The sequence below is a fragment of the Centruroides sculpturatus genome, unplaced genomic scaffold (assembly GCF_000671375.1).
Source record: "Centruroides sculpturatus isolate CEXI.00-Female unplaced genomic scaffold, Cexi_2.0 scaffold270, whole genome shotgun sequence".
Lineage (NCBI taxonomy): Eukaryota > Metazoa > Arthropoda > Arachnida > Scorpiones > Buthidae > Centruroides > Centruroides sculpturatus.
In genome coordinates this window covers 79948-96288 of record NW_019384480.1, presented here as the reverse complement: position 1 = coordinate 96288, position 16341 = coordinate 79948, and the positions used below count along the sequence as shown (strand labels likewise).

At 31.4% G+C, this 16341-nt stretch overlaps 1 protein-coding gene across 1 annotated transcript in view; it reads left to right on the top strand.

The window, feature by feature from the left end:
• The first annotated feature begins 7232 nt into the window (after positions 1-7232).
• Positions 7233-16341, top strand: part of LOC111621417 (gelsolin, cytoplasmic-like) — a 31551-nt gene continuing 22442 nt past the window's right edge. The window contains exons 1-9 of the mRNA XM_023363537.1: positions 7233-7475; positions 11716-11787; positions 12731-12805; positions 12903-12941; positions 13034-13099; positions 13202-13332; positions 13412-13514; positions 13593-13706; positions 13798-13910. Of these exons, the coding sequence (XP_023219305.1) occupies positions 11716-11787; positions 12731-12805; positions 12903-12941; positions 13034-13099; positions 13202-13332; positions 13412-13514; positions 13593-13706; positions 13798-13910 (713 nt within the window). The 5' untranslated portion in view covers positions 7233-7475. The remainder of the gene's footprint in view (positions 7476-11715; positions 11788-12730; positions 12806-12902; positions 12942-13033; positions 13100-13201; positions 13333-13411; positions 13515-13592; positions 13707-13797; positions 13911-16341) is intronic.

Here is a 16341-nt window from a genome sequence, read left to right as displayed (position 1 = left end):
TAAAATTATGGCATACGAAATGAAATTTTTACTTGGGAGTTTCTTTTTGGTGAAGATAAGCTTGTCGCTCCGGAGCGATACCATAAGCTTTTTAATATTATCTTTGCACTTCCCGTTTTGCTTTAGTAACGTGGTGAAGCTTTCGAGGACTAACTAATTCTAAAGACATTCTTCGTTTTTCTTACGTGTTGAAGGCCGGCCAGACGGCTGTGTTACCAGACTGTCCAGCGCTCCAGACTGTCGTCGCGAAGGATCCTGGATCGAATCCCCGTAGACTCGTGCAAAAAGATTTCCGCGTAGAATCCACCGGTGCGTCGTTCTCCATCCTACATCTATACTGGCTAAGTGGATTTGATTTCTGAACACTGTAGACGGTTCTTGGTCCTACAGGCTAGCTGGTGAAATTTTCATGTCGATAACGTCCGAATAGAAGCCTTAAAAGACCTTCCGGAAGGCATATTTCCCAATTAGCAGTTCGCCTTCGCGTAGCATTGTCAGTATCTAAAACCAATCAAGCAAAATACTCATTCATTGAAAAAAATCATTTGGCTCATACTTAGTTTCAATTTTTCGTACCACACGAGCTACTCAAAAATGAACAAAGTCAAATATTGCGTCATTTTTCGTAATTTTTGGTTGGTTAATAGCAAAAAACATACCGATTCCATCCTACGGTACAGCTTTGTAGGCAATGTAAATATATTCGTTTAAATTAATAAAAGCTATTTTCTGAAAGTATAGAGTACGTCGCATGTGATACACATTAAATTTTGGTTTGAAATGGCCTTTACAGATCTTTATCTTTTTAATATCTTAATTTATCGAAATGTCTGTTTTCTAAGAAATTTCTTTAGATACTAATTAAAAAGTATTTTTCGTACTTTGCGTTTTACCAATAGTAAAATTCGAGGTCGAAGTCGGAAGAATTTTACCTACTCCGACTCCACAATACTGGCTGCCACATTTTAACCTCTTGGCTAATCAGCCGTATCACCAAAGTATCGTTCAAGATGCAAATTGAAAATTACTTATATTTTCAGCAGTATTCAGCTTCGTGTCAGTAAAAGGTTAAGTTATATTAATATTGCATTATCCAAAAAAAGAATCTTTATACCACCAGTGTTAGATTTGTTTAATTTACCTGAAATATGCAAGATGACGCTTCTAAAACTCACCCTAAATATAAAAGTAAGGACACTTTGTCTGTTGGACGCCATTTTCTGGTCAGGACTCAATACACTTAAAGTTTATAAAGGAAAGATTTCATTTTACAAAGTATTATTCTTTTGAAAATAGTCTGAAATAAATCAATTTTACGTCAAAAATAAATTACAATTTCATTACTAAAAATTAAATTATTACAAAACGCGATCTTAATATTAAGTGAAACAAGACTTGACTTCCTGTTTCACTTAAATTAGGAAATGTTTCTACTTTTGGGAACAGAAACACTTCTTCCATTTTCCATGATTATTAGCTCCTTATTACCTCTTAGAAAGATTTTAACTTAAACAGTGTGGTTCACAACATGACAAAATGTAGTTTTTCATTGTAAATATTTTCACAAGTTGAAATAAAAATTCTCACAAACAAACTATAACTATAATAAAAACATAAGAACACTACTTATGTTCTGCAACCAAAACAATCTAATTTAGATAAGAAAAATAGATTATAAAGTAACAAAGCCCAACACGTGGTTTTTTAAAACTTTTTTTAAACCTCCCGGTGGGTACTAAGAGGACCTCTTTTAGCAAGCCATTATGGGTTTGGCCAAGTCCACAATGGGACGGCTTGGTAGTGAGGGACGAGATCTGGCCGAACCCATAATGGGCTTGCTAAAAGATGCCCTCTTAGTACCCACAGAGCGGAAAGAGTTATACAAAAAGATAGGCTGCTATCTCGACCGCTCGACCATCAACGTAATTTTCCTATTCGAATGCCACCATACCGCGGGTCTGATAGGAAGATGGAACTGCTGTGGAAGAGGATTGAAGTTAATTCGACCAAAGTAGTAGACTAGTTGTCTTCCTGGGAGCGAGGATAGTCAACGACTATTCATTAATACTTGAAAATATTAATATTTGAAAATGTCGCATAGGTTCTGACAACTTCGTTAAGGTTAGCAACTTCGATTACGTGCGCCCCGCACGTAATCGACGTTACTAACCTTAACGTTCGAAAGATTTCATATAAGATTTGTTTAAATAAAAACAATCTTGTAAAAATCTGAGAATAATTGCTTTTATGTGATCCTCTAAAAAACTGGTAAAACCAGGTTGAAAAAGTAAAACTCAGCAAAAACATTTAAGGGAACTTTTCAAAGTTGTGGCATAAGCATACTGGAAGCAGATTTGACAATAAGACTCAACATGTGAATAAAGTGCACGTTACACAGACTACAACTACAAGAAGTTTTGAACGAAGCAATGTCGCCACGATAATAAATAAGAAAAATAAACATCGGCACATAAAAAGACTTCCAGCTCTACTTTGTGCCTTAAATCATTGCACGCACCGTACATTAATTTGGCTGAACGTTAGAACATCTTAAGCAGTATCAGTGAAAGAAGCTTGGTGCAATGGGTTTATGAGTTACTAAGGGGAGATGAAATCAGGGGAGGGGCGGGATGTCCAGATTTCTTGGTAGTTAAGTATATCCTCGTAAATATCACTTTTATAGAAAAATTATTAGAATTGGTTCGGTTTATTTTGTTATGGCAATGCGACACGTGAACGATCTGCCAATGATGATGCATCCCGGAAAGACTTATGTAAAGTTGGCTCTAATTTAAGCGTTACTAACACGAAGAAAACCAGAAAACTCCACGTGGCCAGTCCGTTGGCCATACGTGAACCCACGACCGACTACCTGTGTCCGGTGGTTTTATCCACTCGGTTACTGGAGGGTACTTATTGGGATGCAATTTGAAAAAAATTATAGATGTTGTGAATTTGTCTCTTTAATCCGATTTTCAGTTCGGTAGACTATCATATACAGCATTCAGGTTATGAATTTCCTTTATTGATTTGTTATAGTGTTATAGTGTTATAGTGTTAAAGTGTGCAACGTATTAATGTGAATATGTAGTTGAAGTGTTTTTTAAATGGCTGTATTTTTATTCTTTTACAACGTTACCAATTATACACCGAAGTTTTTAGAAAACAGAATCTGAGTTTGTACTGAAGAGGGACTTAAATTACAATTGAGTCCGAAATGCATATAACAAATCAATAAAGGAAATTCATAACCTGAATGCTGTATATGATAGTCTACCGAACTGAAAATCGGATTAAAGAGACAAATTAACAACGAAAATAGCAGCAGCCATAAGTGATTTTCTGGAAAAATTGTAGAATTATAAATTTCCACTGTCGTCCACCCGTCTCTGTCCTTTCTTAATCTGGAGAACAGAGTTAGATAAATGAAAGTCGAGACCAGTCATGAAAATTGTAAGAGAAAGAGGACCAGATTAACTATATATGAACTTCCGATTTGTACCGCAAGTCACGTTATTTCAATTCAAAAATTTTAGATACATGGGCCGACTCCATTGCTAACAGGAAAAGTATGACGTACAGGGGTAAAACGTTACTACGTGCAGGCAAGTGCTATGTGTTATCTGTCGTAGTAATGGCGCGTCTATTTCGCGCAATATCATTGTCATAGTAATTAAGTGAATATGAAAAATATTTTTAAAAATTATATCCTTTTTTGTAAGAATTATATTTAGTTTATTATTTTATTAATTAAATATTTTGCCAATAGATATGGCGCTACATGCAAAGCCAGCATAATCGAATGTAGACAGAAATGAATTGATATACAGAAACCCAATCAATAATTTAAGATGGGATGTAGCCTACAACAATATCTAAGTTAGAAGTATATGAACATAACTGCTCAGTTTAGTAACAATTGGTCGAAAGTTCTAGGTGTGCATAGCGAACAAACAAACTTTTTTTACACGTTTTAAATTTTTAATAACGAAATAAATAATAATATCGAAGAATTTTAAGCTTTATAGTTAAAAAAAACTGTATATACTAGGTAGTGTATAAAAATTTAACTTAAAATACTGTAATACAGTAGCTTTGTCTTTACATTAAAAATTGCTTCATACCGAAAGTGAAAAGATTGAAAATTTTCAATTAAATAAAGTATTTAATTTTATTAAAAAATAACATTGTGCTGTAGTTCTATCTAGAATTTAACCACTTGTAAAAAAAATGAACTCTTGTAGTTGTGTAGGACTTGATTGAAGGCTCTGCTACCATAATTTTATTAGTATCATTGCATCCCAGAACTAATGGGTATGAGGAATTCAATGGGGATCCGGCATTTCTTTCATATAATGGTTAATACGGAGTGTGCAGCTCATATAGGCTATTTACTCCATGTGACTAGAATATGGAAGCATGCGTCCGATTAGCCGGCCATTAGATGAAATGGCCATACGCGCGCGAGGGAAATAATGCCTTCCGGGAGGTCTTTTAAGGGAAACTGGCTTTTATTCAGGCGTTACAGACGTGGAGAAAATCCTAAAAACTCCACGTGGCTAGCCTGTACGGGCGAGGGGTGAATCCACGACCGAACATCCCAGTAGTTCAGGGACAAAAGACCGCTTGGCTACTAGCGATCCTTCCCGGTATTTAATGATAATAATAATAATAATTTATTTTTAAGAATATTTATTTGTTTATATTATTATTGTTTTCCTTCTGAACAAAGTTTGTTGATTTAAAAAACAGTTCATTTTTTATATTTTTCCTTACAAACATTTACATTCAAGAGCATTAAAGGCTTCCCATACTGTACTATACAGAGGCCAATCTTGTATAGAAATGAAATAATATACTTAATAACGTTAATACAAAAGTTATTATTTAATTATATTCGATAAAACTATAACTTAAATTGTTGCATATGAATATAAAATATTTTAATCATTAGATACCTGTATTTTAAATTGTTATCGATAATACCTATTTATTTTCAAAAAAGGGAGATGAATGGTTATCTACAGTTATATATTCAACGGTATTGTATTTGAAATTGCGCATACATCTTCATCTTTACGTAGTAATTACTATATGTATTTATTTTTCATTTCGGTGTGAGTAATTTTTTGTTTGCACATATTTAACAGTGGAAGTTTCTCTACGCACAATTTTCGTGTGGGCTTTATTCTTGTGTTTTTTGCATAAAATCAGTAATGCATTACATTAACGATGTTTCTGTGAGAGAAAGCTCATCATATGGCGTCAAGTAGGGTTACCCCATGCAAAAATGGCAGATTTTGTCTATTGGTAACAGCGTAGCGTTAAATTTAGAATTCAGAAAATGACTATCCGATCAATTATATCGGCAATTAAGCGATGTTTTCACTTCCGATATTACATTTTTATCATCGCTTTTCGCTTCGCATTTCCGGTTTCGATTCCGATCTTTATTAGCAGCCTGCTTGTGTTTTTCTATCACTTTGCGAACGTTGAGTAGCGTTAGCTTTTGTTATGTGTTTACTGTTTATGATAATTATGTATGTTTCTGTTGCTTGCTTCGATGGTTAGACTGTATATTGTAACAAATAAAGTGTTTATTACAATATAAAATAACAATTGTTTAATAAGGAATTAGAAAAAAAAATCAGTTATCGTGAAGCAAAGTTTAAAGAACTTGCGTACACATTGGGATTGGTTGGAGGTGTTTTCATTTTGGAATTTTACAGTAGCCTAAGCAACGATAACATGAAGTGGCGAGCAGGACTATCTAGAAGAGCGCTGGGAATTTTCTCCGGGCTGAAAAAAAATTAAGGGTCTCATAGTAGTTTCTATCCCTACCAAATTAATGTTATTTTTTGACAAAAAATAAAATCTTTAAAACTGCTTTTTATTAACAAAGAAACATTTTATTTCATTTGTTCAAAATAAATAAATAAATCAAATAAAGGCGCTAACAAGTAAGAGACAGAAGTTCACTCTACCCACGGGTTTATACAAGCTCTCGACGGCCCTGGTTGCGAGAATCGAATGTATTATGTACGGTACAAATTATAGTTTGAAAAATATATTCAGTTCAATAAAATCCAAAATATAAATACAGTACAAGGAAGGTATATTTTAAAAAATCTCATAAATAAAATCTGCCTATAGCTAGAACTACTGCTAAGTTTCATTATATTTTAAAATAATTTCTTATGACAATTGAAATGTTTTTAAAAGTTAATTTATGATTTGTTTCCACTAAAGCCGCCCAACGTGACCTTCTAGTTTATCAGAAATAGCTTTAGGGCAATTTTGATATGTCGTATTCATATAATAATTGATTTGGTCTAATTAAAAAGCCGCTCGTATTTTACACAAACAAACCTACACAATGAATCTTGCATTAATCGAATTATTATATTTCATTATTATTTATTTTGCAAAAACGAATAATAATAGCCCGGTCATTCTCGACCTGTTGCTTTATCCTCGACCATAAGGAAAACTTTTCGGGTATCAATGTGAATACGTTATTGGCAAATATAGTCGTTAATGTAGGTCAGTAATGATGTAGAAATTTTTATCTGCCTCATTGTGATTAATACAAGACACAGAAAAAGTTTTACCTGGTTTTCCTCACTCCGGTGAGATCTAAAACGCATTTCTTAACATCCGAAATAATAATTTTGAAGATAATTCTTAGAAAAAAAAATTAGTATTTCGTTAGCAGAATAGTGAAGCAAAAGTAGTTTTTTTTTTTTATAAAGACAAGTTTACGACTTCTAATAATAGCCACAATAAAAGTTTATCATACTTCCGTTTATGCAAAATTATGGAAACTTTTAAATAAAATTAAAATAACGTTTATATTTAGCAATTAAACGAATTTATAGAACAAAGGTTCGAGAGAGGAAGTTCTTTTATACAAAAGTGACATTTTTTTTCTCTATATCTACTATTGCTAAGCTCGCGTGTATAGAATTAACTTAGTGGAAATAAATGAATTTCTTTGTAAAATAAATGAAAGCCGATCAATATTTTATAATAATTTATTAAAAGTGTATGTAAGTAATCATCAAAAGGCGTTACGTTAATAATGACGAGAGATTTTTGTAACGATAAATAGAAGAACTTTTGTGAAAATATTATCGATCTGGCCGTAGGTCAACAATAGATAATGTTCTCTCCCACCGGATATGACGGGGAGGGGTCTTCTCAGATCACGTGACGAGAACGGAAATCTCCCACCTGCCAGTGCAGCCAGCTGGAACCACAACACGAATGGGTGTGCTATCCACAACTCTCATTTAGCTGCAGTCTGTAGTGAGTAGAGCTCACTATCAACTTGCCCTCCTAAGGATTCTTATCTAAACTATCGCTTTCTATTTATTTACCGAATAGAAAACGATCTGCTGGATCGATTAGAAGTGCTGTAATATATGTAAAGTGAAAAGAGTTCGTATACAATAAAACTCAAGGAGTCTATACAGGTAAAATGTTTATTTATTTTCGCACTTTCTAATGTTAGAATACGTTGTTTCTCAATGTTTTTGATTATGAGAAAACTTGTTTATGCATACTGAATAATAAAAATATAATATTTTATTTTTATATTAGAAATTATTATTTTTAACATTCGAAATAATAGATTTTGAAAGCAATATATCAATCTGTTAAATGGCTGTAGTGTTGCAATTAGACTGTATTAAAACTTAAGGCGATATTGAAACAATATTATCAATTGTTTACGTTGAACTTTGTTTCTTTCAAAATTTCTCTATTATTTAAATTTGTTTTTAGGGATATAAATTTAACTTTATATTTTTTAAACACGAGAATAATTTTAAAATGAAGCGCACGTTGTTTTTTTTTTTTAAATTCTCTTTTCTCGCGATGCGAAACAAATGGCAATCACGTGACACCCACTAGTCTCTGGACTGGGGAAACGACCCGATTCGTTATAAAAAGTTCCGAAATACTGTAGTTAAAAAAATAATATAAAAAGGAAAAAACAATAGGATTTTATTCATTTCTCATACCTGTTAATTAAATTGGGTCAAAGGACAGAAAAGGTTTGATGAGAAATTAGAAGAGGAAGTTCTTTTGAAAGAAAAGGACATTACGTCACCGGAATCATCCGAAATTTTATGGTTTCCTTTCTAGAGTCCCGTCGCACGTCACTGAATAAGAATGATAATCACATAGATGAATACTAATTTTTTTTTGTAAACAATATCAGCGAAGCATTGAAGTTAGCAAATGCAAAAATTGTTATTTTTGCGGACATATGTTTTTTAACAAGATTTCTTGGCGGAAATCACCTTGATTTTACGTCGTCCTTGAGAATATTGAACACTGGTTTGTGAATAAACATGTCTTTGTGAAATTTTCTAAAACAGTTTCCGCACTTTTATAAAATCGCACGACCCGCGACACATACAATATTCTTGTTTTCTCGATTACGCAAGTTTTGCGAAAGTTTTGTTACGTATATTTTTAATAACTGACCCATTATAACCGTTTGCCAATAATAATAATAATAAAAGCGAACTCGTATCCAGATAACGCTAATACAAGGACATTAATTTCGGAAAGTCCGAAGGTTGTAAACAATTACAATTTTCATTTTAAAAGCAAAATAAAAGGAGTAATTTTCTGCATCAATAAAATTAGATTATAAAATCATTAAACGTGCCGTCTAAGTGTAGAACACCTGTTTGAGATGAACGAAGCGTGTTTGTTTTAACTACAGGTGTGATAGAAAATTTGAAATTTTGATCGAAGTTCTTTTTGGAACTTCATTCGGAAAAGTTTGAGAGAGTAATAGAGGGTTGCATTATTTTTAACGTACCTTCTCGAATATAGGAGCAAAGAAAACTCGTGATGAATCCATATCTTCCGTTTTTAAAGAATTGGAAGGTTTGTATGCTATTAGACTGTGAACGTTGAGCATGGTTAAACACTAATGCTCTTCATAATCTAGAATAGGTGGAGAAAAGACTCATTTGTTCCATTACTTCTGAGAAAAGAGAAATAATGATTTTCAAATAATGATTATAGGTTTTAATCTTATCCTAATTGAAAAATAATAAAATGATAGTCGATTTTGTTAAATTAAAACAATGAGACGGATCATAAGATGGACAGTTTGACTTCTCTTCCTCGTTGTTGCTCTAGCTCCTTTGTTTTTTGAACTGTAAAACGAAAGACTTGCTGCAAATAAAGTAACCCGCTTTAAATTTTTTTATACCCAAAAGTCAAGAGATACAAGTTTTTGTAATTAAATCGAATGGCGTAATTTATTTTCTAATCTGATTTTTCGATCGGTTCGTGCATTTTAATTATTAATTTGCAAGACACCGTTCGATAATTCTTTTTATGGTTCGTACTTTTTCTTGCTGGTAAACTTTATAATAATCGTCTCGACCCCGTTAATGCCATTGACTTACTGTAATGGAGCGGGAAATCTGTAGATCTTCAAAAAGAGAGGAAGTAAACGAGGCTCCAGACAGTAAACGGATGGAGAGGACATTTAACGAGATAAGAATCGATTTGGGATCTGTTCTCGATACAGTTACCGATAAGATGGCTACGTTACAATAAGCGGCGTGTCATCGACCCGTCACCGATTCAAGCCGCTAACAAGATGGGTGTGGAGGGAAAAAAGAAAAAAAGGCAGAACATTTGAAAAAAAATTCATATAAAGTGGAACAAAATTGGGAACTGTTATTACGTACGAGTCGCGTTGTATGGACGTTTGCCAATTAAACCAGCTTCTAAATGGATTCAGCAGTGCGTATCTCCGGTTCGGTCCGTTCGGGGCGTTGGACGAGTCCCCAAATCTGTACTGGGGTCATTCATCGTTGACAGTTGCTCCGCGAATGACCGATGAAGTTTTGCTTTGGCTTTCACAGTTACGGGCTTAACGGAAGAAATTAAGTCTATTCTGTTCTTTGTATTTTATTCTATAGAATATAATGGTGTACTGATATTATGGACGAAGATTACATTGAAACTGTAATACTCATTAATAAAAATAGTAATATCTTTGATGTCTATAATTAATTTATTTTATGTTTATATTAACTAAGATTCAACTCCAAAAATTGATTTTTTTTCCATTCGGTTTATCATATATTTTGAGTTAACTTTTGTGTTCACTTTTACTCTGCTTTTCAGATTCTTTAAGCAGAATTAGTTGTAACTCATAAGTAACGACATTAATATTTTAAGAATATACTTATTATAATTTTTAAACGATTTAGTGGATTATATAACAAATACAGTATAATGAAGATACAGATAGTATTTTATGTTGTACAGAGCCGTCCTTGGTTTGAATGAGGGCCCGGGTAGAGTGAGGCCCTTTATCTTTTGTATTTTGGACAAATGAAATACATAGAATGTTTCTTTATTAGTAAAAAGTAGTATTAAGAATTTCACATTCTGTAAAATAACGTTAATTTTATAGCGACAGGAATCACTAACGGCCCGTAAGTTCTCTCGGAGCCAAAGAAAATTCCCAACTCTCCAAGACAGTCCTGATACAGTTTTCATATTGAGCGACCAGTGAAAGTGGTCTATTTTGTGTTTAAAAACGATAACTGAACATACAGGATATATGCAGTTGTGAGATAGTAGAAACTGATAGAATGTTATGGGCCTATAGTATGATCTATTTACATGAATAAAATTTTAATACTAACATATAAAAAAGTAATCAAAATACATGAATATTAAATTAAATAAAGATTATTTAATTAATTAAGTATTATTTATTAACTTTCTTTCTAACCTATAATTGTTTATTTTGATTTACCAGATAAAAGATCTGGAATTACTTGGCATAAATAAATATTTGAATTTAAAATAAAGGCATTTATGGCTTTGGATATTTTAAGTTATATCCTTTAATAAAAATATAATATATGCAATCTTAATTTAAATAAAATATACTGTATTGTATAAAGAACTGACAAAATTTATCCATTTATTTGGAAACCATTGAATATTTTGAAGTTATTAACTTTTCTTTTATGACTAATTTTCTATAAAAATCAAATTCAGTTATTGATAAAAAATTTCTTTATTCATCTAAAATACATTTCCCTTTTTAAAGGATTCCATTTTATATTACCAGTAACTTTTATTTCAGTACTTTTTGCATGAAGGCCAGATGTTTTTACTTTTCTTTTTTTAACTCTTTCCACTCTATGGGCACTAAGAGGTCCTCTAGCAAGCCCATTACAGATTTGGACAGGCCCATAATGGGACAGCTGGGTAGTGAGGCATGGGGGTCCAACATATCCAAACAGACCATCCCCAAAAAATTCCTGGGAATTTTTTGACCCATCCAGATTCAATTCCGGGTCCCCCAGAGTGGTAGGTTGCTGCCACATTGATTGCTTAGCCATCTAGCCTCTGGCCAAATGGTTAAGATGGTAGCCTTTTGCTCTGGGGACTTGGGTATGAATCTGGATGGGTTGAAAAACTCCAGGAATTTTTGGGGATGGTTCTTTCACTTATGTCTCTCACCACCTAGGGCCTAGCCAAACCCATAGTGGGCTTGCTAACAAGATGTCCTCTTAGTGCCTACAGGATGGAAAGAGTAAAAAAAAAGTACTTTTTGTTTTATTTATTTATATTTCATTTTATGTTTATAACATTTAATAAATAAATTCATAAAAATTTCAAAACATGATTACAGTTTTGTATTACATATGCATTTAGATGGCAGGTGTGGATCCAGCTTTCAGAGCTATTCCCAAGAATGCCACTTATTTTGTAATATGGAGAATAGAGGTAAAAATCTAAGTTGTTAAATACAGATTACTGTAATAAATTGCTTTTTTGTAATATATTTATTTAAATAAATTTTAATTCTTAGATTCCTTAAATTGAAATCAAAATAATCTAAATCCATGCTTTCCACAGAAATATCACAGCATCTTCAAGTAAATAGCTTGAGAGTGCTGTGATGTTACCAGATAATTCTAAGAAAATCTGATGGACAGATACTATAGGAAAAAAAAGTAGATTTGAATGAAGATGTAAGACATGCCAAAATTGTATGATTATTGTAGTGATTTGCAAGATCTTGATTGGGAGCGAGAGTGTACTTCAGATAAAAAGGTGGTCTGAAATAAATGCACACTTGCCTAGTAACAAATATTGTTGTTGTCTGTATTGAACAAATACCAAAACTACTAGACAAGAACATGACAATTATTATTTGTTTTTTCATTGTATCAGTAACAATGCTGTTTCCAGTGAGCAATCTATAGTCATAATATTTTTGGTTCAGAGTATGCAAGACCATATACATTTATATTTATTATGTACCTATTCAGTTCCTCCTTAGTGTAGACCTATTGTATAATGTTATTTTGCATATACTGTAGTAGTTATTTTGGAAAAAATAATAAACTACATTATGAAAAAATAATGTGTTTTGAAACACACCTTTTAAAAATCCTGCACACAGACATGGAAGTAGATATCAGAGATCGTTACATATTACTGGGATACAGTGCTATCAAAAAGTTAGGAATGTTTTGATCAAAACTTTTCTTGAAAAAAGTATGTAAATAAATAAATTTTGAAAAAGTTGAAATATAAACATTCATAAAGAATGAAAACATGAGGAGTAATTACTGATAATTGTTTATTTTTAATTAAAACTATTCTTTAGAATATTCTTTTATATTTCTATCAAATTTTATATTTAAAATATAACTTCTTATAGAATATGCAAGTTGTTCCATTAGCAAGGGATCATTATGGTACATTTTATACAGGAGACTCATATATTGTTGTCTGTGTGAGTATGTTTGAAAAATAAAAATTATGTTCATATTAATTAATATAAAAATTAATTTTTGATCCAAATTATTATTAAAATGTTTAATATTAATTAGATAACAGAATCTGGAGAGAAAGGTGATTCTATGATGAAGGTAAAACTTTTTGAAAAATTTTAATGTTTTTTTTTATTGATTTAAAGTAAAACTAAAATGTTATAGAGGAGTTAAATGCTTATTTTATTTAGATTAGAGAAGTTAAAGGAATTTTAGATGTGCATATTCATTTTTGGTTAGGTGCTCAAACATCCCAGGTAAGGGTAGACTATAAACATATACTTGTTATAATACTTTTATTGTTTATTATTGTTTATTAAACAAGTTACTAATATAAGCTAATAAGTAATTTATAATAGGATGAAGCAGGTGTTGCAGCTTATAAGACTGTTGAATTAGATGATTATTTGGGAGGAACTCCAGTACAACATAGAGAAGTGCAAGGATGGGAATCAAAACGTTTCCTTTCTTATTTTAAAAAAGGAATTAGGTATAGTTTTCTCAAAAATATATTATACTTGATAATATCTTACTTATAAATAAGATATTTATGTTTTTATAAAAATTAGATTGTTAGAAGGAGGCATTGTTTCTGGCATTTCAAATATAAACAATAACATCAAAGCACAAATGTTTAAAGTGCGAGGAAAACAGAGACCTGTAGTGCAACAAGTATATTTGTATATTTAAATAAAAAAGATAACTTATTATATAATAAAAATATATAAAATAACATACAGTATTTTACAGTTACCTGAAATTGACTGGCAATTTATGGATGATGGTGCAGTTTATATTATTTGCATTCATTCAGTTATCTTTGTTTGGACTGGAAGAAATGCTAATGTGACTGAAAAAATACAGGTAACTATTAATAATTATATTTAGTAAGATGATCATTTAATGTAAAAACAAAATTTTGATTTTGTGAATTTTGAATATAAAAAATAAATAGGGTGTGAAAGTTGCGCAACAAATGAAACTGGAATTTGGATCTGGTACTGTTATTTTAGTAGAAGATGGGAAAGAGCAATCTTTACCAAAGATTGAAAAAGAGGTATTTTGTATTTTAATAAATAATGACGATTAACATTTTACTTTGTTAATAATTTTTATATTTTCCTAAATAAATCTTTAGAAAAGTTAATTATTTTGATTGACTTTTCAATGATTGAAAAAAAATGTGATGATATTACAGTATGAAATAAAATATATAGTTAAATAGTTATTTTCCTTTTATTCCCTGAAAGTTTATTTGATAAAATGCTATGTATAATTTATTTTTACAACTTTAAATATAAAAATTCACATTGTAAAGCTTTATTTTTTATGATGATTAATTCTTAATATGAATTCTTAATGTTTTTCAATTATAAAATATAAATATGCTGGAAAGAATTTATTAACAATCAGACATAATATTAGAAAAAATAATAATGAAAAATAAAATGTACAAATTTAATGAAATGCAATATTAAAATGTTAAACGCTTAATTAAACTTAATTAAATATTAAAAAGACAAATACATAAGAAAGTAAATTTATAAACAGGAAATAATTGGTATTTAAATAAAGTTTCATACTCTTATCAAACAATCTACTGTATTTATATTTATTTCTTATTATTATTATTTCAAAATCAAATAGGATAAAATTAAAAAAAAAACATGTTTTCAATAATGCAAATTTAAAATTTAAAGAACTTTAATTAGTTTTTAAAGTAATAAATTTTGTTTTAAAATTTTAATTTATTTAGATACATAAAATTAAATATCTTTTATTTATTATAATTTAAGATTTTTTATATTATTATATAATCAAAATTTGTATATAATAAATTTCTATTTAGTAAATTTATGTTTTTGATAAAACTTGATTTTTGCATGAAATTGTCTACATATGAAATGTTTATTTACTGAAATGTTTCATTTTGAAGACTCAATTTAAAATAAGCACTTCAATTTTGATAAAATAATATTCTTATAAATTTTTCCAAATTATAATTTTTATTTATAAATTACTGTAGATTTATTGTTTATGGAATTTATAGTTTATAGATAAATCTATAAACTATAAATTTATCTATAAATTATTATAAAACATATAAATTAATTTAATAGGAAATTTGAGTAGTTTGGTATATTGGTAGTTTTCAAACCAGTTATTTAAGTAACAAATATATTTTGTTTAGACAAAAATGTTCTGGAAACATTTAAACAAGAACTTTTCTTAAGATTAAATGGTCAAGGTTCATAGAAAAAATTTTAACCTTAATGAAAAGATTCTTGTTTGGATCCCTCTAGAACAGCAATTTCCAACCTTTTTTTGGCTTGCATACCCCTTGGCAGCCCATTTTCTAAGTTTTATATCACATTTCCCATTTTTGCTGTTTTATTTTGCATGCTCATCAAACTGGTACCATGGTCAATTATACAGTGTTGTACAGTCAGTCAGTCAATGTATTTTATTGGTACTAAAGTACATGCCCTGGCCCCGCAAGAAGCATTACCAGGGCTTGAAAACAATAGGTATGATTACAATGAACAATAACTACAATAGAAGAGTTTGTACAAAAGATTCTAAGAGTGAGCAAGAAAATATAGGGTAAACCTACATAAAACGTCCGAAAAGGACGCCACACACAGTTCGCGTGTAGTGTACAAAATATAAAAAATGCATATTTAAACGTCCGAAAGGGACGCCACACATAGTTCGCGTGTAGAAGTACTGCAGGAAGAGGCACCATGGTGCCGGAGAGACGATTAGCTGTGGATGGTGTTATAGTTTACACTGTAGATCCTTTTGGCAAAGTTTTTGAAGGCTTTGTAGATTTCTTTGTTTAACCAGATGTCGGGATGCTTACACGGCCAGGGTATGTTGAAGTGGTCTAGTAGAAGACTAAACTCGAATCTTTCTCTTTCAAAAATTATGCAGTTGTACAGGTAGTGTTCTGGACCATCCCTGACGTTGCACACGGGGCATACATCAGTGTTGCCATTTGCAAACCTCGCAAGGTAATTAGCAAATTTCCCATGTCCGGTTAAAATTTGATTGACATAGAAGTCAGGGGTGTACCACCTTATAGCAAGGTACTGCTGTAAGTCAGGAATAAAGTTATGGGTGACATGCTGCATGATTTGATCCCAGTCGGATTGCCAGTGTTGTACAGTGTCAGACCAAAGCATGCTGCGAAGGGTTCGTTGGCTTATTTTCCTGTAGGCTATCTGGTTCTTATCCATTGTAGTGGCAGTTTTGGCAAGAGAGTCGGCCCTCTCATTGCCAACCACCCCCTGATGGGCTCTGACCCATGTAATTTGGATTTTGCACGAAGACATCCGCAGCGCATTCCTGATGTATTCAGCCAGCGGGTGTAATTTTGGGCTATTAATGAGCCTGTAGGCCGAAAGGGAATCGGTATGGATGGTGGCAGTGATATTATCGTAGTTCCTATTAATGTGCTCGACGGCTTTCCAAATGGCAAAGAGTTCTGCCTGGAACA